The sequence below is a fragment of the Petaurus breviceps genome, unplaced genomic scaffold (genome assembly GCF_028583685.1).
Source record: "Petaurus breviceps papuanus isolate PSGF00001 unplaced genomic scaffold, PetGlider_PUasm1.0 90702, whole genome shotgun sequence".
Lineage (NCBI taxonomy): Eukaryota > Metazoa > Chordata > Mammalia > Diprotodontia > Petauridae > Petaurus > Petaurus breviceps.
In genome coordinates this window covers 3,576,805-3,598,196 of record NW_027187317.1, presented here as the reverse complement: position 1 = coordinate 3,598,196, position 21,392 = coordinate 3,576,805, and the positions used below count along the sequence as shown (strand labels likewise).

General features: G+C 37.6%; 1 protein-coding gene and 1 pseudogene across 1 annotated transcript in view; one reads left to right on the top strand and one right to left on the bottom strand.

The window, feature by feature from the left end:
- Positions 1-9,109: 9,109 nt before the first annotated feature.
- Positions 9,110-14,974, bottom strand: LOC138144665 (small ribosomal subunit protein eS1 pseudogene; annotated as a pseudogene).
- Positions 14,975-16,772: 1,798 nt separating this feature from the next.
- LYPLAL1 (lysophospholipase like 1) overlaps positions 16,773-21,392 on the top strand; it is a 46,333-nt gene continuing 41,713 nt past the window's right edge. Inside the window, exon 1 of the mRNA XM_069066017.1 lies at positions 16,773-16,936. Within this exon, the coding sequence (XP_068922118.1) occupies positions 16,825-16,936 (112 nt within the window). The 5' untranslated portion in view covers positions 16,773-16,824. The remainder of the gene's footprint in view (positions 16,937-21,392) is intronic.

The following is a 21,392-nucleotide window of genomic DNA, read 5'->3' as shown; positions in this document are numbered from 1 at the left end:
ATATTTAGTAAATATAATATATAATACTTTCTACAAGCAATTGATTTTAAATAGTACATAAGCAAATACTCATCATTTAAAAAAAAATAGTAATAGTAAGTGAAGAAATTTACTATCATCACAGAACCATGTTCCTTTAGAGTTCAAAGAGAACACAGAGAATATCTAGTTCAACTTCTCACCAAGCACCAAAATTCCTTGCAGGTAGTCATCTAGCTTCTGCCTGAATACTTCCAGTGACATGGAGCCCATTATCTTATAAGAAAGATAATTTCGTTTTTGGACAGTTCTTAAAGAAAGTTCTTCCTCATATTTACTTTGATGGATGCATGAACTCATTAGCACAAGTGTTTTCTCCATGAATGAAGATCAAATCTACTCCTACCATCTCTTATCTTGTCTGATTCTTGTCTACTTTCTTCTATAAATCCTCTACAGAAATCCCATCCAATGAATTAAAATCCTTCTGATTATTTTAATGTCTAAAGCGTACCACAGTTGCAGCCCTCAGACTGTCTTTCAGTTCTCCTTTCTCACTGCATGACAGTCCCCCTTCCTGTGTCTTCTGTCACATTCCTAGGATCAGCTTTTGCATGGAAATCAATTGTAGCTTGTTGTAACTTAACTTAACCCAACCGTGTGTCTCTCCATTGCCTTGAGTTACTTGTAATTTTGATTCTTGTGTGACCTATTCTTCTTTTTCATGAACCAAAATCTTCCTGGTTGTATCTTTTATCCATGGGTCTCAATTCTGCACAATGCTTCTCAAACTTTTTTTATTTCACTAAACAGTATTCTTTATGCTGTGAGGCATTGTAACAAAATGGGTGTATGAGCTGACAACAAAAAAGGGCTCCTGGACAGTCAGGCCTGCCTCCAAGCTACCTCTGCTCTCTCTAGCTTCCTCACTCTTTGCTTTATTTAATTCCTCAAAACCTGGAAAAGAGAGGAGGACCCACTTTGCACTTCCAGGAACAGAACTGATATTATAGTCTTTCTGAAGTCAAGCTAGGAAAAGCAGGCAACCAATCCCATCAGCCTAGTTACTCGCACCTCATTAGTACCCTTTGCCCCTCTGATTGGAAGGTAGAGTCATAAACTTCTGCAGGTAAGAAGAGGGTACAAGACAAATATATCCCCATTTCCTACCTGCCTGTACTTATTTTGGCCTTCTTTGACTTCTCTATCATGTCCCCTAATAGGGTGCCTCCTTCTTTCTCTTTTCAGTTTTCTTCTGTATGTTGTCATTCCCTAATTATATCATAAGCTCCATGAAAGCAAGTACTAACTTTTTCCATATTTGTATCTCCAGGCACAATGCCTGGCACTTAGTAAGCACTTAATAAATGCTTATTGATTGTTGACTATCTTTTAAAATGTGCTTCCCAGTTCCAAAACCAACTCTTGAAAGGTTCATTAGATTATCATAAAATACAGAAAAAACTATTACCTTTCTTGGTTTGGCCATCATGTTTCTATGCACGTAAACTTAAATTGTATAAGTTGTTTTTTTAAGCAATAACATTTTTAGTTAACGTTAAGCTTGTGGTCACTTAATATCCTCCATGTATTTTTTCACTTTTTATCCCTCATCTGAAGAGGAGGAATAATGATATTAACTTTCCTGGCAACATGATGAGAAATAGTTGGGTTCCAAGGCTTTAAGAGTGGCAATAGCCTACTTGAGTTTTGTCTTCTCATTGTTGTCACATCAGATGTGGATTTACTCCATTTCTAACAAAGCCAGAAGGGCATAAAACTCACGTCCAAGTTCCCAGTGAGTAATTTAGGGTTGAGATCAATGCAAGAGCTGCCGAAAGCTTCCAGCAAGTCCACAGATTTGGCAGAGTATACGTGATTGGTACTTCATGTTAAGTGGTTCAGATTCAAATACCAAAGATTTCTAGCCTTACATCTCTTTGATGATATATTTAAAATAAATTTCACAGTTAATTTGTAATTGGTAATATGCTGTAGCCTGTTAATGTCCATGCATCTCTTCATCATCTTTTATATAATCTACCATATAGCATTATAAGATGAATACAATGTTAAAAGATTGGCATTTAAGACCCTATACAATATGGTTCCCAACTACCTTCCTAGTCTTAGCTCTTATTCTTTTTCTTCATCAACATATTGGAACACTTGCCATTGATTACAAGATTATAAATTAAAATACACAAATAGTAACATCATTTTCTGATATAAAGAGAAACTTTTTCTCATCTTTGTCATTAATTCTAACAAAATAGACTTATTTTGACTATTAAAATAATATCATGTCACTGTTTATGTTATTGATGTATTCTTTTATATATATATATGTGCCATGTAGGGGTGGCTAGGTGGCGCAATGAATAGAGCACCAGCCCTGGAGTCAGGAGGACCTGAGTTCAAATCTGGCCTCAAACACTTAACACATAAACTAGCTATGTGACCTTAGGCAAATCACTTAACCCCAATTGCCCTCCAAACAAAAGGCAAAAAAAATAAGTAAAAAAAAATTAGTATATGTGCCATGTAGCACAGGATTCTTATAGGTAAAATTTGAACTTGTGTCCTCTGACACCAAATCCAACAAAAATACCATGGTGCTTCTTGCCAGAAACACATGTTCTACATTTGAAGCACTAGAACACATTAGATATGTACTGGAAGCACCAACAATTTTTAACATTCCAAGAGTTTTGTCAATCAGTCAATCAGCAAGCATTCAGTAAACACCAAATGCTAAATGCTATGTTGAGTACTGAGGATACAAAGGATTACTGAGGAGTACTGATACAAAGGAGTACTGAGGATACAAACTACAACAAAAACAAAATCCTTCAATGAGTGAGTGCACATGCTAAGGGAAGAGACAACATGTAAATAATTTGGTACACAGAGTAGATGAAGGTAATCTACAAGGGAAGGCACTACCACCTGGGGGGAATAGGAAAGGTATCCTGAACAAATTGGAATCTAAGTTGTCTTGAAGACAGAAATAACTAAATTGATAGAGTATTCTAGGCAAGAGGGGACAGTCATTGCAAAGGTTCAGAGACAAGTGATGGAGGATCCTGTTTGAGGAACTAAAAGGTGGCTAGTATACCAGGAGTAAGTGGGGTTTAAGTAAGGTATAAGATGGCTGGAGAGGTAGGGAGGGGGCAGGTTGTGAGGAGTGTTAAATGACAAACTGTGGACTTCAAATTTTATCTTAAAGGAATGTAATCAACTGGAGCTCATTAGAAAGAAATAGGGGGAGGTATGTAGACCTATCTATGAGAAAAGTTACCTTAGCTGTGGTAGTAGAGATGAGAGGAAACAGGGCTGTGGATAAATGAGTAGAGAGGAGACATGTATGAGATATTATGAAGGAATCACAAGATTCCTAATTTTGAGGCAAACTCTCTAACTAGCTCATGATATTGCCTTTATTCTCTTATCAAATAAGATTTACCCTCCCTCTCTTTCTCCTTTCATTCCTTTCTCCCTTCCCTCCTTTCCCTCCTTTCTTTCTTTCCTTTTTTCCTTCTCTTTCTTTCCTTCTTTCCTTCCTCCTTTCCCTCTCTCTTTTCTTTTTCTTTCTTTCCTTCCTTTCTTCCTTCCTTCCTTCCTTCCTTTCATTCATTCTTTCTTTCTTCCTATCTCAGAAGCAAATTAGTCCTCATAATTTAGTTAAATGAGGATAGTGGTATTTTGTACAAAGGAAGGATTGTAGGGGAATTTATGTCTTGTGTTTCTATGGCCAGGGGCATGGACTAAGATGAAAACTGAGTCCTATGTGAACTAAAATAATCAAGACTCTTAATTCTGAGTTCATCTCTTTTTGTTTTCTGGGAGTTTAAGACAACAAAAATGTTTATTGATAACTAAATAGTCTAATTGGTTAAATGATGGTTTTAAAGGGCATGGTGAGATTTGAGTCTGTGTATGTTAAAAGAGAGACAATATTTCCCTTCTATACTTTCCATTCTGGTATGTCTCTTTCTGAATAAAGCAACAAATTGGTGGGAGATATTATCCAACTGGCCTGAGTGAATTCCAGATGTTAACCATATGACTGACCATCCATTGACTAACAAAAAAGGAGTTAAGGGAGAGGAATTCTCAGCATACACGATGTTTTTAATAACCATGCAAAAATGACTCCTTATATCAACTCCACCTGCATGATGGAATGAACCTGCATAAATAAAAGCCTCTTCTTGGGGGGCAGGAGGGAGAGTACAAACTATGTAGCATCTGTGATCCAATTCTTTCATTAAAAAAATAAAACTGCTGAATCAATGCAAGCTGACTGCAAACTAGTTTTTTTTTCTTCCATAAATGGAGCCTCTATATTTAAAATTAGATTTCTAAAATGCAAAGAAAGGGAAATCCTTAGATCCCATACTCAATTATAGCAAGCTCCTTAGATGTTGTACAAACCATACATAAAAATACTCTATTATACTGTTTTCATCTGAAGTTGAACATTAAAGACCTTTTCTTTTCAGAATATGGAAAAGAAACAACTCACATACTTGAAGGTGGATATAGCTTTCTTGGCTTTCTTGAAATGGGATTATCGCCTACAGTAAACACCATCAAACTTCATGGGTGGCATTTCTCACTCAGGACCAAGTCATGCATAAATATTTTCATTAGAATTTAAATCTTTAATCTTTATAAATGGAACATTAGTAAAATTTATCCTTGAGTCTAAGCAAAAGCTGGATGACCACTTGTTGAGTTTGTTACAAAGAGATTCTTGCTCAGGAATGGTTTGAACTGGATGGCCTCTGAATTTCTTTCCAGCTCTGAGATTTTTATGAGCCTGTAACATAATTCTGTATCAGAGAAAACTCTCTTCCCTTAATGAGATTGACTTTTTCAAAGTCTATGTCTCCACTGATGTAACAAAGCAGAAAAATTAAGGTTTACAATTCAAGTTATAAAAAACATTCTTTGAATATAATTTATCTAAATTGAGGGTCCATATTGATCCACCCACCCATGTTATATTGTATTACTCTTGTGAAAAAGAGAAGATGAGGCATGAAATTAAAATAACCTCAACATGACCTATGTAAATACACTATTGAGAAAAAGGGATAAATAAACCAATAGATATTAATATCAAGTATGGTTCCTTCCTAAAGAAGTTTAACCAAAAATTATGTAGCAGATGTGTACTTAAGAGACCTATGTCCAAACCCTGGCTTTGTCCTTTATAATCTAGATAGCCTTTATTAAATTATTTAATTTCTCTCGCTCTCAATTCCCTTATCTATAAAATGAAAAGATTATATTATATGATGTCTAAGGAATCTTTCAGTTCTAAATGTGCATTCTTCATGTAATTAGGACAAAAGAACCTAGAGATTGTGTCAGTCAGGGATATATAGGGTTTAATATGTTTTATCCATGTCTTGATTAAAAATATAGATGGTGCATTCATCAGATTTGCAGATGATACAAAGATGGAAAGGATAGCTAAAATATTGAATGGCAGAATCAAAATCCAAATGAATTTTAACAGGCTAGAGAGTTAGACTTAATTTAATAAGATGAAATTCTATAGGGATAAATGTATAGTCTTTGGGTAGAAATATTAATTAAACAAGTAGAAGAAAGGTGATTCCGTTGTTCTGAATAAGAAATTGGATATTTAGGGGACAGTAAGGTCAGTATGTATCTGTAGTATGATAAATGTCGACCTGAACTGAGTCCATCAGTCTGTCAATAAATACTTTACTAACTGCTAGGAAGACAAAGAAAGGCAAGAGACAATCCCTGCTCTCAAGGAGTGAAATGTCTAATGGGTGAGGTAACGTGGAAATAGCTATGTCCATGTAGGATATATACAAGATAAATTGGAATTAGTAGAGAGGAGACAGTACCATTAAGGGGAGTCAGGAAACCCTTTTTATGGGAGTTGGGATTTTTTTATCTCTGACTTGAAAAAAAATCAGGAAAGCAGATGGCATGGAAGCAGCTAGGTGGCACAGTGGAAAGAATGTTGGGTCTGAAGTCAGGAAGAATCATTTTCCTGAGTTCAAATCTGGCCTCAGACACTTAATGGCTATGTGAGGCCTTTGCCTCATTTAAATCCAATTCACTTGCAAATCAAGACATCACTATCTTGATGTTGTTGGTCCTCTACAAACAACAACAACAACAAGCTATGTGACCTTGGGCAAGTCACCTAACCCTATTTGCCTCAGTTTTCTCATCTGTAAAATGAACTATAGAAGGAAATGGCAAACTTCTCCAATATCTTTGTCAAGAAAACCCCAAATGGGGCCACAAAGAATCAAACCTAACTGAACACCACCACAATTTCCAGTTCTTTGCCATCACAAACAGAGCGGCTATAAATATTTTAGAACATAAAAGTTCTGCTCCTTTTTCCCTAACCATCCTGGGAAGCAAACCAAATTTTTAAAGATAATTTCTTAGGTAAAGGTCTCATATCTCAAATACATAATGAACTATGTCAAATATATAAGAATATGAGTCATTCCCCAATTGATAAATGGCCAAAGGATATGAATAGGAAGTTTTCTGATGAAGAAATCATAACAATTTATTGTCATATGGAAAAAAATGCTCCAAATCATTACTGATTAGAGAAATACAAATTAAAACAACCTTCAGATATCATTTAACATTAATCAGATTGGCTCAAATTATTGAAGGGGAAAGCAACAGATGTTGGATGGGATGTGGAAAAAATGGAACACTAATTCTCACTGTTGGTGGAACTTTGAACTAATATAACCATTTTGGAGAGCAACATGGAATTATTCCCAAAGACTTTATTAAACTGCCTATACCCTTTGACCCAGCAATACCACTACTATGTTTGTTTTCCAAGATGATTAGGGAAAAAGAGATGTTATAAAAGTAAAATTGACAGGACATGGCAACAGATTGGACATTGGGGAGTGCAGATGAATGAGGAGTCAAAGATGACACCTAGATTGTAAACCTGGTTGAGTAGGAGAATGTTGGTCTCCTCAATATTATAGAATAGTTCAGAAGAGGGGAGAAATTGGGGAATGTAATGCCAAGCAAAGGCAACTTCCAAGGTTTGGAATACCTGCATAGTAACTCTCCATTTTATTCAGTGACAAATTAAGGCAAAACATTCACAGAAAAGAGAAAATCAAAATACAGCATTAACCAAGTATAATTGAATAATTTCCAAGTACTACTCCAGCCCTGGGCAGCACATCCATTTAGTCAATCACAAAGTCTCTCTTCTCAAATGGAGATTAGTTTCCAATCATAAACAAAGTACATTCATTTGGTCAGTCAAAGAGCACAAAAAAGTCAAAAGTTATCCACCCCTGGATCATAACTGAATTACAATTATCATCAGATAATTATCATTTTCAAAAAGGGGAGTGGAGAGCACAAAGGCCATCTATCCCTGAGCTACAACAAGGTTAACAGAGCATTTAATACCCAAAGAGACGTCTTTTCTTCATCTTGACATGAGGCAAGTTCTCAGCAATCTCTGTTCCTGGGGAGACAAAGCTTAACAAAGCCACAAGATACATTGCCAGTGTCATCATCAATTCACTCCCTGTCTGCAGAACAGTCTCAGAATGCCTGAAAACATTAACAAGACCCTCTTCCAGGATTTCTGTAAATATACAACAAGAAAATTCTTCTTTAGGGTTTCTGAACCAACAGCAAGATTCCAGGACCTCTGCAACAACAGCATTGTCCTTTACCAGCATATGAATCTGGCAAAACAGCATCAAAACAGACAGACAAAAATACCAGCATCTCAGCCATGCCTCCTCAGTTCTTGGCAGCTCCAGGTGGCAGCTCTCAAAAATCCTGGGCAGCTCCAACTAGCCCTCAGCAATCCTCTCTCTCTCTGCCTTTATGATGCTGCCCCCAAAAGTTCTTCTGCCTCCCTCTACTTGGGCCTTCTCTCTGCTTGGGCCTCTCTCTAAATCCACAGTACCAGCTCCTCCCAGTTCAGCTGTCTCTCTTCATGTCAACAAGTCCATCCCACAAGTGGGATTCACAAGCTCTGGGTTTCAACACTCAACCTGAAAACCAAGATAATACAGGGGGATCTTTAAATTCCATTACTATTACAGGGGAAAAGCTAATGAGTTCAATTTTGGATATGTTGAGTTTATAATGACTACAGGAATATCTGGTTAAAGATGTCTAATAGACAACAGCAGATGTGAGTCTGGAAGTTAGGAAAAAGTAATTCTACCTAAGAACCACTATATTATTGTTGTTGTTCAGTTGTTTCTGACTCTTCATGAATCCACTTGGGGTTTTCTTGGCAAAGACACTAGAGTGGCTTGCCATTTCCTTATCCAAATTATTTTACAAATGAGGAAACTGAGGTAAACAAAGTTAATTGAATTGCCTAGAGTCACACAGTAAATATCTGAAGCTGGATTTGAACCTGATTTCAGACCTAGCATTCTAGCCATTGAGCCACCTAGCTGAACCATAAGAGCTAATGAGTTCACCAAGAGAAATGGTATAAGAAAGAGGAGGGCCTGGACAGACTATTGTGGGGTACCTACATCTAATGTACATGTCTTGGATAAAGATCTAGCAAAGGAGACTAAGGAGGGGTCAGACAACTAGAGGAAGAACCAAGATAGAACAATGCCATAGAAACCTAGAGAGAAGAGGGTGATCAACAGCATCAAAGGCTAAAGAGAGGTTAAGAAGGATGACAATTGAGAAAAGGTCATTAGATCTGGAAATTACAAGATCCTTTTTTTCTTTTGGTTTTATAACAAGTCTATTTACAGAACAATCACACAATTTCATTGGGTAAGATCAAGCCATTTGTTTATCACTTTTAGGAGTAATTTTTCTAAATACCAAATATTACTGCCATTTTGATTTATCAATTAAAGAAAACCCCAAGTCATCACATTGATAAACTTTTATTTTTCAACCTTTAAAAATTCTTATTTTAGGAGCAGCTAGGTGGCACAGTGAATAGAGCACCAGCCCTGGAGTCAGGAAGACCTGAGCTCAAATCTGGCCTTAGGCACTTGACACACTTATTAGCTATGTGACCTTGAGCAAGTCACTTAACCCCAATTATCTTGCCTTCCCCCCCCTCCAAAAAAAAATTCATATTTTAGACAGATTCTTGAGCTGGTGGTTCATATTCATCAGCCCTTTCTACTTTTTGCCTGTTTTGTCTCCTGAAGGTTTTTCAGAGTCACCACCTTCACCATGCAGTTTTATTAGATTTCTCAACTCAAATTTAAGCTTCTTGACCCTCTTGACTTTTCAAAACAAATAAATCACAGAGAGGGTAAATGAACCAGCAAGCTTTATCTGTCTTTTTCAATGTCGTCTGGAATCAGTTTACTGACAACTTCTTTCAAGTCATTTGTCTGTACCTCCCAGGTCATGATTTCTTTCATTTTCTTACATATTTGATGGATTTGTTTGGTACTGGGAGTAAGCTCTCATGGATCTTCTTGTTCCACTTTTGGGTTGCTTGGTTGTTGTCCATTCTCAAAGAGGACCAAAATGACATCATTATGCTAAAGTTAAGTTTGAGTGTGTCCAACTATGGTTAATCAGACCAATATGAGCTTGGAATGCTCTAATACAGGTCAGGCACAAATAGTTCATGTGAACATTTGGGGTCGATTCTCTAAATGTGCACATCCTGCATTTCCTTTTAGCTGTTTCAATTCTGCGTTGTTCATAGAGTACAGCACCTTCTCTGACGTGGGCATGCCATGCTGGGAGGTCCTATGCCAGTGTCTCCCATGTCACACAATCAATTCCAAAGTTTTTAAGAGAGAACTTAAGAGTGTCCTTGTATAACTTTTTCTGACCACCATGTGAACACTTGCCCTATGTGAGCTCTCCATAAAATAGTTTTTTTGGCAAGTGTATCTTTTGTATTCAAACAATATGGCCAGCCCATGGTAGTTGGGCACTTTTTGGTAAAACCACCACAAAAGCAGAGTAAATAGCCATCAGTAGTTTTGATATCAACATGGGCTTCAATTATAGTCTGACTCTTCTTGACCATGAAATACATCTTGTCCCAGGCAAGGTCCATTCTATGGAAATTAGTCAAACAATTTCTACCCTGAACATCATTAGTAATTAACTTGAACTTATGAAAAGCAAACTCATCATCCTATAGATGAGCAAGGTTCACTTCAAAAATGTGATATTTGTGATCATCAAAAGCAATTGTCATACCTTGAGTCTTTGCAACCAATGTCTTGCCAATATTGTGTATGTTGAACATAGTTGGTGCTTTGATATCACACCATTTTTTCTCCAAAAATGGATCAATGACTTTCTTCTTGGCTCTTTTTTTTCTACCTTTGGTGAGGCACTCAGTCTTACACACCACAAGATCCCACACTAAAATCCAAAAGCAATTAACAGACCTTTAATAATTTTGAAGTCAGTAGTTTCAGCTGAAAGATGAAGTGGGAAGCAAGACTGTTGTAAAAAGAATGAGAGGAAGGGAAGGGGAGGCATCAATTAACCATGGGCATCCCAAAAAGCTTGGTCACAAAGGGAAGATGAGATATCAGACAATAGCTAGTGGGGTGGACATATTAAGTAAAGTTGTCTTTTGTTTTTGTGGATGGAGGAAACATGGCCATGATTGTAGGCAATAGACTAGGAGAGTTTGAAGATAAATGAGAGGGTAGGGGATGATGGAGGGGGTGATCTATTGGAAAAAATAATAGTTTTACTTGAGAGAGGTGATAGTTCCACTGTACTCTACCCTCATTGAACTTTATCTGAAGTACTATGATCTGTTTTAGGCACTACAGTTCAAGAAGGACATTGATAAGCTAGTGAAAAGTACAACTAGCATAGCCAAAGGCCATAAATTCATGACATATAAGGATTGGTTGAAGGAAATGGGTATATTTTACCTGGAGAAAAGACAAGTTGAGGGGACATTATTATGTCTGTGTTCAAATATTTGAAGGGATGTCTTGTGAAGGAGTGATTGAGCCCTAGATGGCAGAATTAGGAGTAATGGATGGAAATCACAAAGAGGCCAGTGTTAGGGGGAAAAAATTCCTAACATTTAGAGTTCTCCAAAAGTGGAGGGCTACCTAGTGAGATGTTGGGTTCTTCCTTTTTGAGCCATCAAGCAAAGAATGGATAGTCATTTGATGGGTACATAATAGTGGGGATTCCTTTGACTTATGAGTTGGACTAGATGGCTTCTGTGGTCTCTTTCAACTCTCAAAATTAAAAAGATGTGGGGAAAAAAACCAGCTGGTTTGGTAGTTCTTGTTATTTTCATAAGTGGCCAAGCTACTAGAGGAACTTAATGGGGTAAGTAGAGTGAATATTTAGCAATTTAGTGAACATGCTTATAAAATCAAGGATAAATTTTTAATCAGTGAATATACACACTGTTTCTCTACTTATCCAATGTAAAACTGGGAATTCTACATTTAACTTTCCTAGGAACCACAGGTCAGAATATTCAAGAATAAGAGAAGCCACACTTAGGAAATAAACACACACATATGAGAACCATATTGCCCGTACTCCCAATGCTGTTTCATTCATTTAATAAAAAATCATTTTCAAAGTACTAACATACTACTTTAAGGGGCTAAGATTTCATGAGATTTTTTTTTTGTAAAGCCTACCAGGTGTGCCCTGAAGCACTGCCAAGCACTTTATGGCACTACAAAATCCTAAACATGCCCTTCATTCTCTAGATCCTATCATAGCTTGGGAATAAAATGGTAGGTTTCTGTTTTTGCTTGCTTTTCTTGACTTGAACATAGACAACACCAAATAAACACAAGAGGAGGCAGAAAATTAAACTCTTCACATGGTCCCAGTGAAAGCAAGCATATAACAGTAACAAAGAAGTTAAAAGATGCATCAGAATGTTTAAATAAAACCTTGCCAAGAAGATTTTCCACAAGATCAACAGGTCAAGGCTACAAAACCCCTAAACAACCATGGCGAGACAATTAAATTTGAAAGCCATTCAGCTCATTGAGTAAAAGAAATAACTTTTTTTTTGGTCAATTGCTCACTTCCCAGATGGCATTTATAAATACAGCATAGTAATTGCAAAATCTTCATTTTGTTCTATGAATAGATTAAGAAGAGGAGAAGACAGGCAACAAATAATCCAACATCCAAGTCATCTGTAGCAGATTCTCCTTGGAAAGACCACTTCCATAATGAATAAAAACAGGATTGGGAGAATCTAGTTCAGTTTTGAACACTCTGTTCCATAAATGGTCCTAAATCTGGAAAAGCTCAAGTTCCAGCTGAAACTGAGAATTTACCACAATCCAGGGAGTTCTTGACATAGGTCCTCCTACTTCTTAGTTTGCTTGGACAGGTGCTCATTTGGTTACGATAGCAAATTGAGGAAGTGTTGAAGATGGAGTTGTCAGCTGGCAATTTGGAAGTGAGGAATACATAGAGTTCTGGGCAAAACTTCAAGAATTGGAAGTTGTGAGCCTTGGGAAAGGTAGTAGAAGAAGAAAGAAAACTATATCAAGAGCCACTGAGCTCAATGTCTGTAATTTTTCTTGCGATTTTCTAATAAAAAAATTTGGAGGTATTTTCCAATCTCAGCTTTGGCACATAAAGTGTTTATGTTTACCCTCAATGACACTTTTGTGTGATTTTTAGGAGCTTTCTGTACTTGCAACATAATGGTGGTATTATATACAAGTGGTCCATAATCAATCAACTAGTGATAATTTACTAGTATAAGATATACAAACTCACAACAGTCCTGTGAAGTAGGTAGTGCAATAATTAAAATATACTTGAATGTGTCAATACAGACATGAGTTTTTAAAGAATTAACTCATTGATAATTCCATGTCCAAGGTCTTGAGTTAAAGAATTCCATGCACTGGGTACTCTATACAGAGATTTTATGATACTTCCTGCTCCTTGGAAAAGACAGAAGTTAGTCCACATAGCTTTTGTACAATATCGTATTTGAAACACAAAGCCAGATAAGGGTTCCTATTTTTTCTAAAACAAATGCTTTAGTCAAGGATTTTAGCTGATCAAGAAGTTTGAGGCAGTTGGTTGTTGTCCTTTGTGCTTGAAGAAGACCAAAATGATATCACTATGTTGGGGTCAAGGTACATGTGTTAGACTGTGGCTGATGAGACCAATACAAGCTCAGAATGCTCTACCACACATCAGGCACAAATAGTCCATGTGAGCATCTGGAGTGGTGATGTCTCTAAATTTGCACATCTCATGTTTCTTTCAAGCTACTGAAGTTCTGCTTTGCTTATAGACCACAGCACCTTCTCTGATGAGGGGCAAACCAAACTGGATGGTCCTGTGCCAGAGTTTACCAAGTCTCAAAAACTATTTCATATTTCTTCAGATAAATCTTGAAAGTGTCTTTGTATTGCTTCTTCTGACCTCCATCAAGCACTTGCTTTGTGTGAGTACTCTGTAAAACAAGCCTTTTAGGAAAAAGTATGTTTGGCATTTGAACAATACGGTCAGTCCATCAGAATTGTGTTCTCTGCAGTAGAGTGTGAATGTTTGGTATTCTGCTCAAAAAAGGTCTTTAGTGTCTAGTACCTTATCTTGCCAGATGATCTTCAGAATCTTCCTAAGACAGTTCAAATGGAAGTGATTCAGTTTCCTGGCATGGCGCTGACATACTGTCCAAGTTTCACAGGCATACAACAATGAGGTCATCACAATGGTTCTGTAGCCCTTTAGTATGGTAGGCAGCCGAATACCTCTTCTCTCCCATACCTTCCTTCAGAGCCTCCCAAACACTTAGCTAGCTCTGACCATGAGTGTGGCAACCTCATCATCTCTGGACATCTCTGGAAAGGTAGGTGAACTTATCTGCCACTTTCAAAATTTCTCCATTTGTTGTAATCAATGGTTCTACGTATGGATGGTGTGGTGCTGGCTGGTGGAGAACCTCTGTTTTGTTGGTGCTAATTGTTAGGCCAAAATTAGCACAAGCAGCATCTCAGTCTCAGAGACTGCATTAAGTGAACATAATCATCTGCGAATAGAAAGTCACATACCAGCTCTTCCTTTACTTTAGTCTTTGCTTGTAGCCTTTTCAAGTTAAATAAGTTCTCAAAAGCAGCACCTACCTACACTGGAAATTAACTCTATCCAAGGACCAACATCACTACATTAGAGAAGCTTATTAATGGGATTGAACAGCTAGGTCGTGCCATAGTGCCATAGTCAGGCCTGGAGTTTGGAAGACTCATCTTCCTGAGTTCAAATCTGACCTCAGATACTAGCTGTGTAACCCTTTTTATCTCAGTTCCTCATTTGTAAAATAAACTGGAGAAGGAAATGGCACACTACTCTAGTATTTCTACTGAGAAAACCCCCAAATGGGTCCCAGACTTAAAAAATTACTTAATAGCAACTTTGTTTCCTAAGACTTCTTGCCCCCTAACACCCCTGCTATATATTTACTTCACCATGTATGTAAAAGATCTTCCATCTTCTATCCCCAAATTTCTTCCTTTCTCCATAATCTTTAAAGACAGGAAATATTGTTTATTTTTTATCTCCAGAATTGAGCCTAGTGCCAGGCATTGTGATACCCGACACCTAGCCAACAGTTAATATTTATTAATAAATTGATTGTATTGACACTCGATACATTGAATGGAACAGAGGACCTGGTCTGTGGAAATGGTACATTATAATATCATCTGGACAGTAATTACCTATATTTCCAAATCTGTAGTATAGAAAATTTCAGGAAGATAAAACATCTTAATTATGAATGTTAATGAACACATTCAGCAAAGTATAAAATATTCAAACGAAAATATTATATATCCCATTTAAAGGGAGAAAAGTTGTTTTAAGTGTCAGTCATTCAAATGGAAAACTTACAGTAAAAGCTCAAAAAAATAATCTTCAGTCCTGGTTCTTTTCTACCATCTCTAGCTTGAAAGATTCCAAAGCTGCTGCTATTTCTGTTACTACTACCTGGTCCCACCATGGGTGTTCTATCCACTTAGGCCAGCCTCCTCCCATGTCATAGATCTCTCTCTCTTTCCAACCTCTAATGTTGTCTTGGGCTAGAAGAATGTCTCATCTGATTTTTTGTTGGGTCTGCCACTCCAGAATTCAATTTGAGGCATTATTTTAAAGTGGTTTGGAATGTAATGTTGGGAGAGCTCAGCTGACTGTTTTCTCTATCATCTTGAATCCACTCCTGGAAGTTCAGGGATTAGATAATTCTTAATAGATTAATAGCAGAACTATTGTCCCCCAGAAAAGAAAGCAAATACTTTATAGAGAAGTGAGAACACTAACAACTTCGGACAGACAAAGGTAGAGAAGACACAAGTGGAGACAGGGTGGTGTAGTGGAAAAAGCTGTGTATTTGTAGTCATCATCTTTAAAGTTGAAAGGTCATTGGTTTATAGGTAGAAAGGGCTTTTCCTTTTACAAATGAAGAAGCTCTGAGCAAAAATGAAGTGATCTGCCAGAGGTCAATCACTCATATCCTTCCCTTATTTAATAAATTCCAGGGGCTCCCTATTATCTTCTGGATCAAATATAAAATCCTTTGTTTAGCATTCAAAGTTGTTTACAATGTGGTCCTTTCTATCTTTCCAGTATTCTTACACCTTACTCTCCTTCACGTACTCTTATCCAATGACACTGGCCTCCTTGTTCCTTAAACAAGACACTACTACCTTGGGACTATGAGTTTTCACTAGTTGTTCTTCACACCTAGAATTATCTTCTTCTTCTCCTGGATTTGCTGGTTTCCTTCAAAACTCAGGTAATATCCCTCTGGTTTTTCTTTTAATTTAAATTTAAAAAACCCTTTTTAAACAGTCATAGTAAAATTTTGAGTGCCAAATTCTCGTTCTCTCCAGCTCCTCCTCCTGCCTATTGAGAAGAAAAGCACATGATACCAATATAAAGTCACACAAAACATATTTCCATATAAGCCATATTATTTTTTAAAAAGCAAGAAAAATAACGAAAGTGGAAAAAAATATGCTTCAATCTGCTCTCGGGGTTCATCATTCCTCTCTGGAGAACAGCATTTTTCGTCATGAGTCCTCCGGAATTGTGAAAATAGCATCTTCTGAAAGAAGCCAGTCTGATTGTTATCTAGCGTTTTCCTTCTGAGATTACCCTTAATTTATTAATTTATCATAATTATATTTATATATTAAATTCACAATACCAAGTTATTCATTTACATCTTGTCCTCATTTTCCCTAACCCTACCCCCATTAGATGGTGAACTCCTTGAGGGCAGGGATAATCTTTGTATTCCAGAGCTTAGCATAGAATTTATTACGCACAGGAGACCCACGAGGATTTGGAACATCTATTAGGTTCCAAGTCTAGAGCTCATACTAGGTTCGTAGAATTAGATCCCGACAGAACCCTAAGACTGTCAAGTCCGATCTTTCATTTTACAGATAAGGAAATGTGGTCCGAGAGGATTTAAATGAATGGCCCCGGGGAAATGCAGCTGGCGGGTGTCCTGGACCCGGCTTTCCTCAGGGACCCCCACCCTGACCCACCTTCCTCCCTACACCTTAATAGTGTGTTGACAGGTTTGATTTCAAACAGAGGCACTGCTCTTTCCTACTTGTGTGACCTCCCTGGGCTTCCCTTTCCTCACCTACACAAACAAGGAGGAGGTTGGATCTCCAAGACCTAAATCCTGGCTGTAAACCACCTTAGGTTCGCCCAGAACCGCGGACGCGCGCCCCGGACTCCTCGCATGAGCTCCCGATTTCGGGAACGCGGCCTGATCCCGTGCGTGCGCGATCCCGCGTTGGCAGACGCGAGGTGAAGAGGGCGGGCCGAGGAAGTTGGATGATTATGGCGGCGGCGAAGACGGCAGCGGCGAGCTCACTGGGGCTGCAGCGTTGCGTGGTGGCCCCGGCGGGGCAACATAGCGCTTCTTTGATCATGCTGCATGGTTCAGGTGGATTGCGGATTTATGCGTCGGTTTTCTGCGGCGTGGGTTCAGGGGATGGTCCCCGCTCCTCCTCCTCATCATCCCTTCCCTGGGGCCTGCCTAGCTAACTTCGGGCTGGGGAGGCGCATGCCGCTCACCGTCCTGGGCCGCACTGCGTAGGCCCAGAACTTCCCAGGCCCCGCGCCCCGGCCTCACCCCCCCATGTCCTTGATCCTGCACCTCGCCGCTCCTCCGCCAGCCTTTAGAGTCCTCACCCTTTGCAGCCCCACAAGATTTAGGGCTTTGAATCATAGAGCTAGCCGCTTCCTTCATTTTACAGATGAGGAAACCGAGGCACAAGTAACTTGCCTAAGATCGCGCAGGTAGTAAACGTTTCCCTCTCGCATCTCTTGACTCCCCTGGGAGGCAGTCTGACGTAGTCCAGAGTCCTAGCACCGAGCATTCAGGGAGACCGAAGTTCAAATTCTGCCCATGACTCCAAGACCATGATCCGTATAAGTCACAAGGCACTTAGTATAATAATAGATGGCGTTTATATACCGCAATCCTGGGAGGCAGGTGTCATAAGCTCCATTTTACAGTTGAGGGATTTGAAGTTAAATGATTTGTCAAGCTAAGGTCTTCAAGCTGGTCAATATCTGAGGCTGGATTTGAACTCATGACTTCCAGCGCGCCAGCTGTTGTGACAGCTGCTTTTGAAGGTTGAAGTTGCAGAGGAGTTCCTATTGGGCACTGGTAGAAAGTGTTCCCTCTCTGACTAAAGAGCCCAGACACTGCTTCCTTTGAGATCAGGCACAGTCTTCAGTGCTTATCACAGTGCCTGGTACATATGCTATGCACTTAATAAATGTTTGTTGATTATCGATTGATTGATTGATTTCTGTCTTCCATCAATAGCTTTCACTTACTACTTCCGACCTTAGATCCAAATATTGCCTTTAAAACATTTTCATTTGCCTTTCAAAGTTAAATATAAAGGATATTTGAATTTTTCCACTGTCTTGGAGCAGCAGCGTTGTACAGTGGAAAAGACAAACTGGGTGTCAAGAGAAGAGAATTTTTAAGTTTCAAACCGTGTAATTTGTATGTGGTCAGGAACCAGGTCTCTTGTTCTATGCCTCCTTTTCTCCTATATAAAATGAAAGGTTGAACTAGATGACCATACCTTTAAGCTCTGAATATGTGAAGCTATGATTTTCTTGGAAGCAGAGTGCTTTGTAAATCATGAAGCATTATATAAATATGAGCAATTATGTGTTTTGGAGGTTTACAGAAAATATAAGATAATATAAGTACACCTGGAAAGGAGTGTTAAAATTATCTAGTCCCTCATTTTACAGATGAAAAAACTGAGATCCAGAGAAATTAATTGATCCACAGAAATTAATTGATCCACCGTAGGTTTGGAATCCAGGTCTTAAAGACTCCCCAAATTCAGACTGAATTTCAAGGCAATTATAGGCTAGGTGGAGAAAAATAAACATGTGAAAAATTATTATTAAAGTTATCAAGTTATTGCAGTTGATGATAGCAAATTGTTTTTAACACATCACATGATCATCAGACTCAAAGGTGACATAGTGGGTTGAGAACTGGATTTAGAGTTGGAAGGCACAGATTCACTTGCTGCTTCTGACCCTTACTAGCACTGTTCTCAAGAATTCTAGAGCAGTTAAGAGAAGTTGCCCTTGCTGGGGAAATAAATATTAGATCCTTCTGTTACATGTCCATGATTATCAAATGGATGGATGATAATTGCCATAGTTAAGAGACTAAAGACATGACTTAAGCTGAAATAGGGAATCCTTTTCAAAGAAACTGGGATTTGCTCTGAATCTTAGATAAACATTAAAGCATCATAAATTTAGAGTTTATAAAACCCTGAATTGAGTCTAACCTAATCATTTAGTCTAACCCTCTTTGTTTTGCAGACAAGGAAAGGGAGGCCCAGTGAATTGAAGTGACCCTAAATCCAGTTTCATTTGTTCATACCACTACACATTGTTTCCTGTAGAAGAGATCAGATTGTGCCTTGAACTGTGGTTTAGGGGGTTTGGGACATTATCCTATAGGCAACAGGTATCCTTTGAAAATTTTTCACTGGAGAAATTATAAGGGATGTAGGAAGATTAGTTTTTATGTCACATGTGGGATGAATTAGGGCTTTGGGAAAGGTAATAGGGAAAGATTAAAAAAGGAAATTGCAGGTAGGCTATTGAAGGTCTTGAGATTATACCAGCCTAAACTACATGGTGTCAGAGAAATAGGAATGGATGAGATATAATTTTAGGAAGAAAACATTTTAGGAAGAAACAATTTATAGGATTTTGAGACTGATGGGGGAACAAAAGAAGGTGGGGTTGAAGATAGTTCTACAGCTTTAAGCTTGTAAAAATAACGATAAAAATTTCATATCCTAAGTAGCTAGAAAATGAACATGTTTGATTAAAAAAAAATCTTCTTTTAAAAGTATTCCAAGCCTTATTTTCTTATTTCCCTTGTCTATCGTTATTCAAATGCCTTTCATCATGTTTAATTTGAAAAGAATTACTGTAGTTTTTTTTACAACTTGTAACACATTCTTGGTTTCTAATATTTTTTTCTTACTGATGAAGGAAATTTTCCAAAGATTTCTCTCAAAATGTGAGTAGTAGAACCCTTTTATATTGGTTTCTTAAATACTTGTTGACTTGAATAATGTGGCTATTGGGGGGACAGGACTGACATCCATTTTGGAGACTAGCCATATTATATAAGATTTTATTGTATATAGTTAGGTTTGAAGAGGAAATGTTTGGCTCATAGTGTATCTGAAATTTGTGTAAAAATGAGCCATTATAACAGGGTTCTATTTTACTGTTCTGTGATGGAGAATAATTCTTCCCAGGTGGACTTTGTGAATGTATTAGCATCTCTTCTTTGTAGCATTTTGTTTTTCTTTCCAAAATGGGAAAGAGGTTTTCTTAGACAACTTTTTGCTAGTTAAAAATTTGAAAGGAACCAGATACTGGGCCTCACTTGTCATTTGTAAGACAACAGGTGGAAGGTCAGGTTTGGCCCAATTTAACTTAAGCCTTTTCTACCACTAAGGCATGCATTGAAAAGAGAATTAGGGGGCGGCCAGGTGGCACAGTGATTAAGAGCGCTGGCCCCAGAGTCTGGAGACCTGGGATCGAATCCTGGCTATGATACTTGGCACCACACAGAAATAACTGGCGTTGTAACCTTGAGGAATTTACTTAACCCCAATTGCTTTAAAAAAAAAAAAAGGAAAACAGAATTACAACTTTCTTTAAAGTGACAGGGAAATACATTTATTATCTATTTAACTTTCCTTAAATGGAAATATAATAAATTTTACTGAGAATTTTTCTAATTCAGTCAACTGGTTTTGGTTTATTCTTTTACTGAATTTTGTCTTAGCAGAATCTTAGAGTGCATGAACAGAAGGAAATTAATGAGGCATACTATCTTTTGTATCTTTTAAAGTATTAACTTTAATTTTTCGAGAAAATTTTGAGTGGAAAGAGAAAATTACAGCTGGAGGGAGACTCTACAGATAGTTTAGACTCCTATAGTTTATTATTTTTCTTCCTCATTATATTTGGAATTCACCTTAAAGATCAACTCATGAAAAAGCAAATTGTTTTAACTGATGTTGTTGGTGCTATGTTATTTTATTTTTTCTTATTAGTATTCTTTACCAGTTAGGTAGTCATTTTGTTTAATAGTTGATGTCTCTTCTTCCCAGAACTTTGACCCAGTATGAATCCAGTATATAAACAATGAGAGCTGAGTGGGATCTTAGATTCTCTATAGTTAAACTCCTTCATTTTAAAGATAGGGAAACTAAGACCCTAAGAGACTAAGTGACTTGCCCTAAGTCACATGAGTAGGTGATAGAGTGAGAACTTGAACCCATATTCTCTGTCTTTAAAACTACATATAAAATAATTATTGTCATTATCATTTGTATCTTTTCAGTGGAGTTTAAATAGAAATAGCTCTGGGATAAGTAACTAATTTACTGTTTCAGATTGGGAAAGGAGGGTTAGATAAAATAAGAGTATTGTCATAAAAATATGACTTTAGGACAACTCCAGAAGCAGACAGGAAGAGAATGATATAAACCTCATCCTGTTTCCACATGACCATTATTTTTTCTGCTAGATCTCTATACTTTGAAAGCTTTTGTTCCACAGAGCTTGGAGATTGAGTGTTTGGCATAGTGACATCTATTAAAGATGTTGTTCTTAAATTTTTATAGATCATTCCTATGTGTGAGTGATTATTGGCAATAATTCTCTCTGATAATGATTTGATTCTAGTACAGGGTATTTGTTGAATTCTCAAGAGTATTTTGAGATTTGTATTTTGGAAGTCATCTGTTAATTTATGAAAACATTGAGTTTCTGATGCATGATGTTAACCACCAAGTAGTATCCAGCACATAGCATTTGCT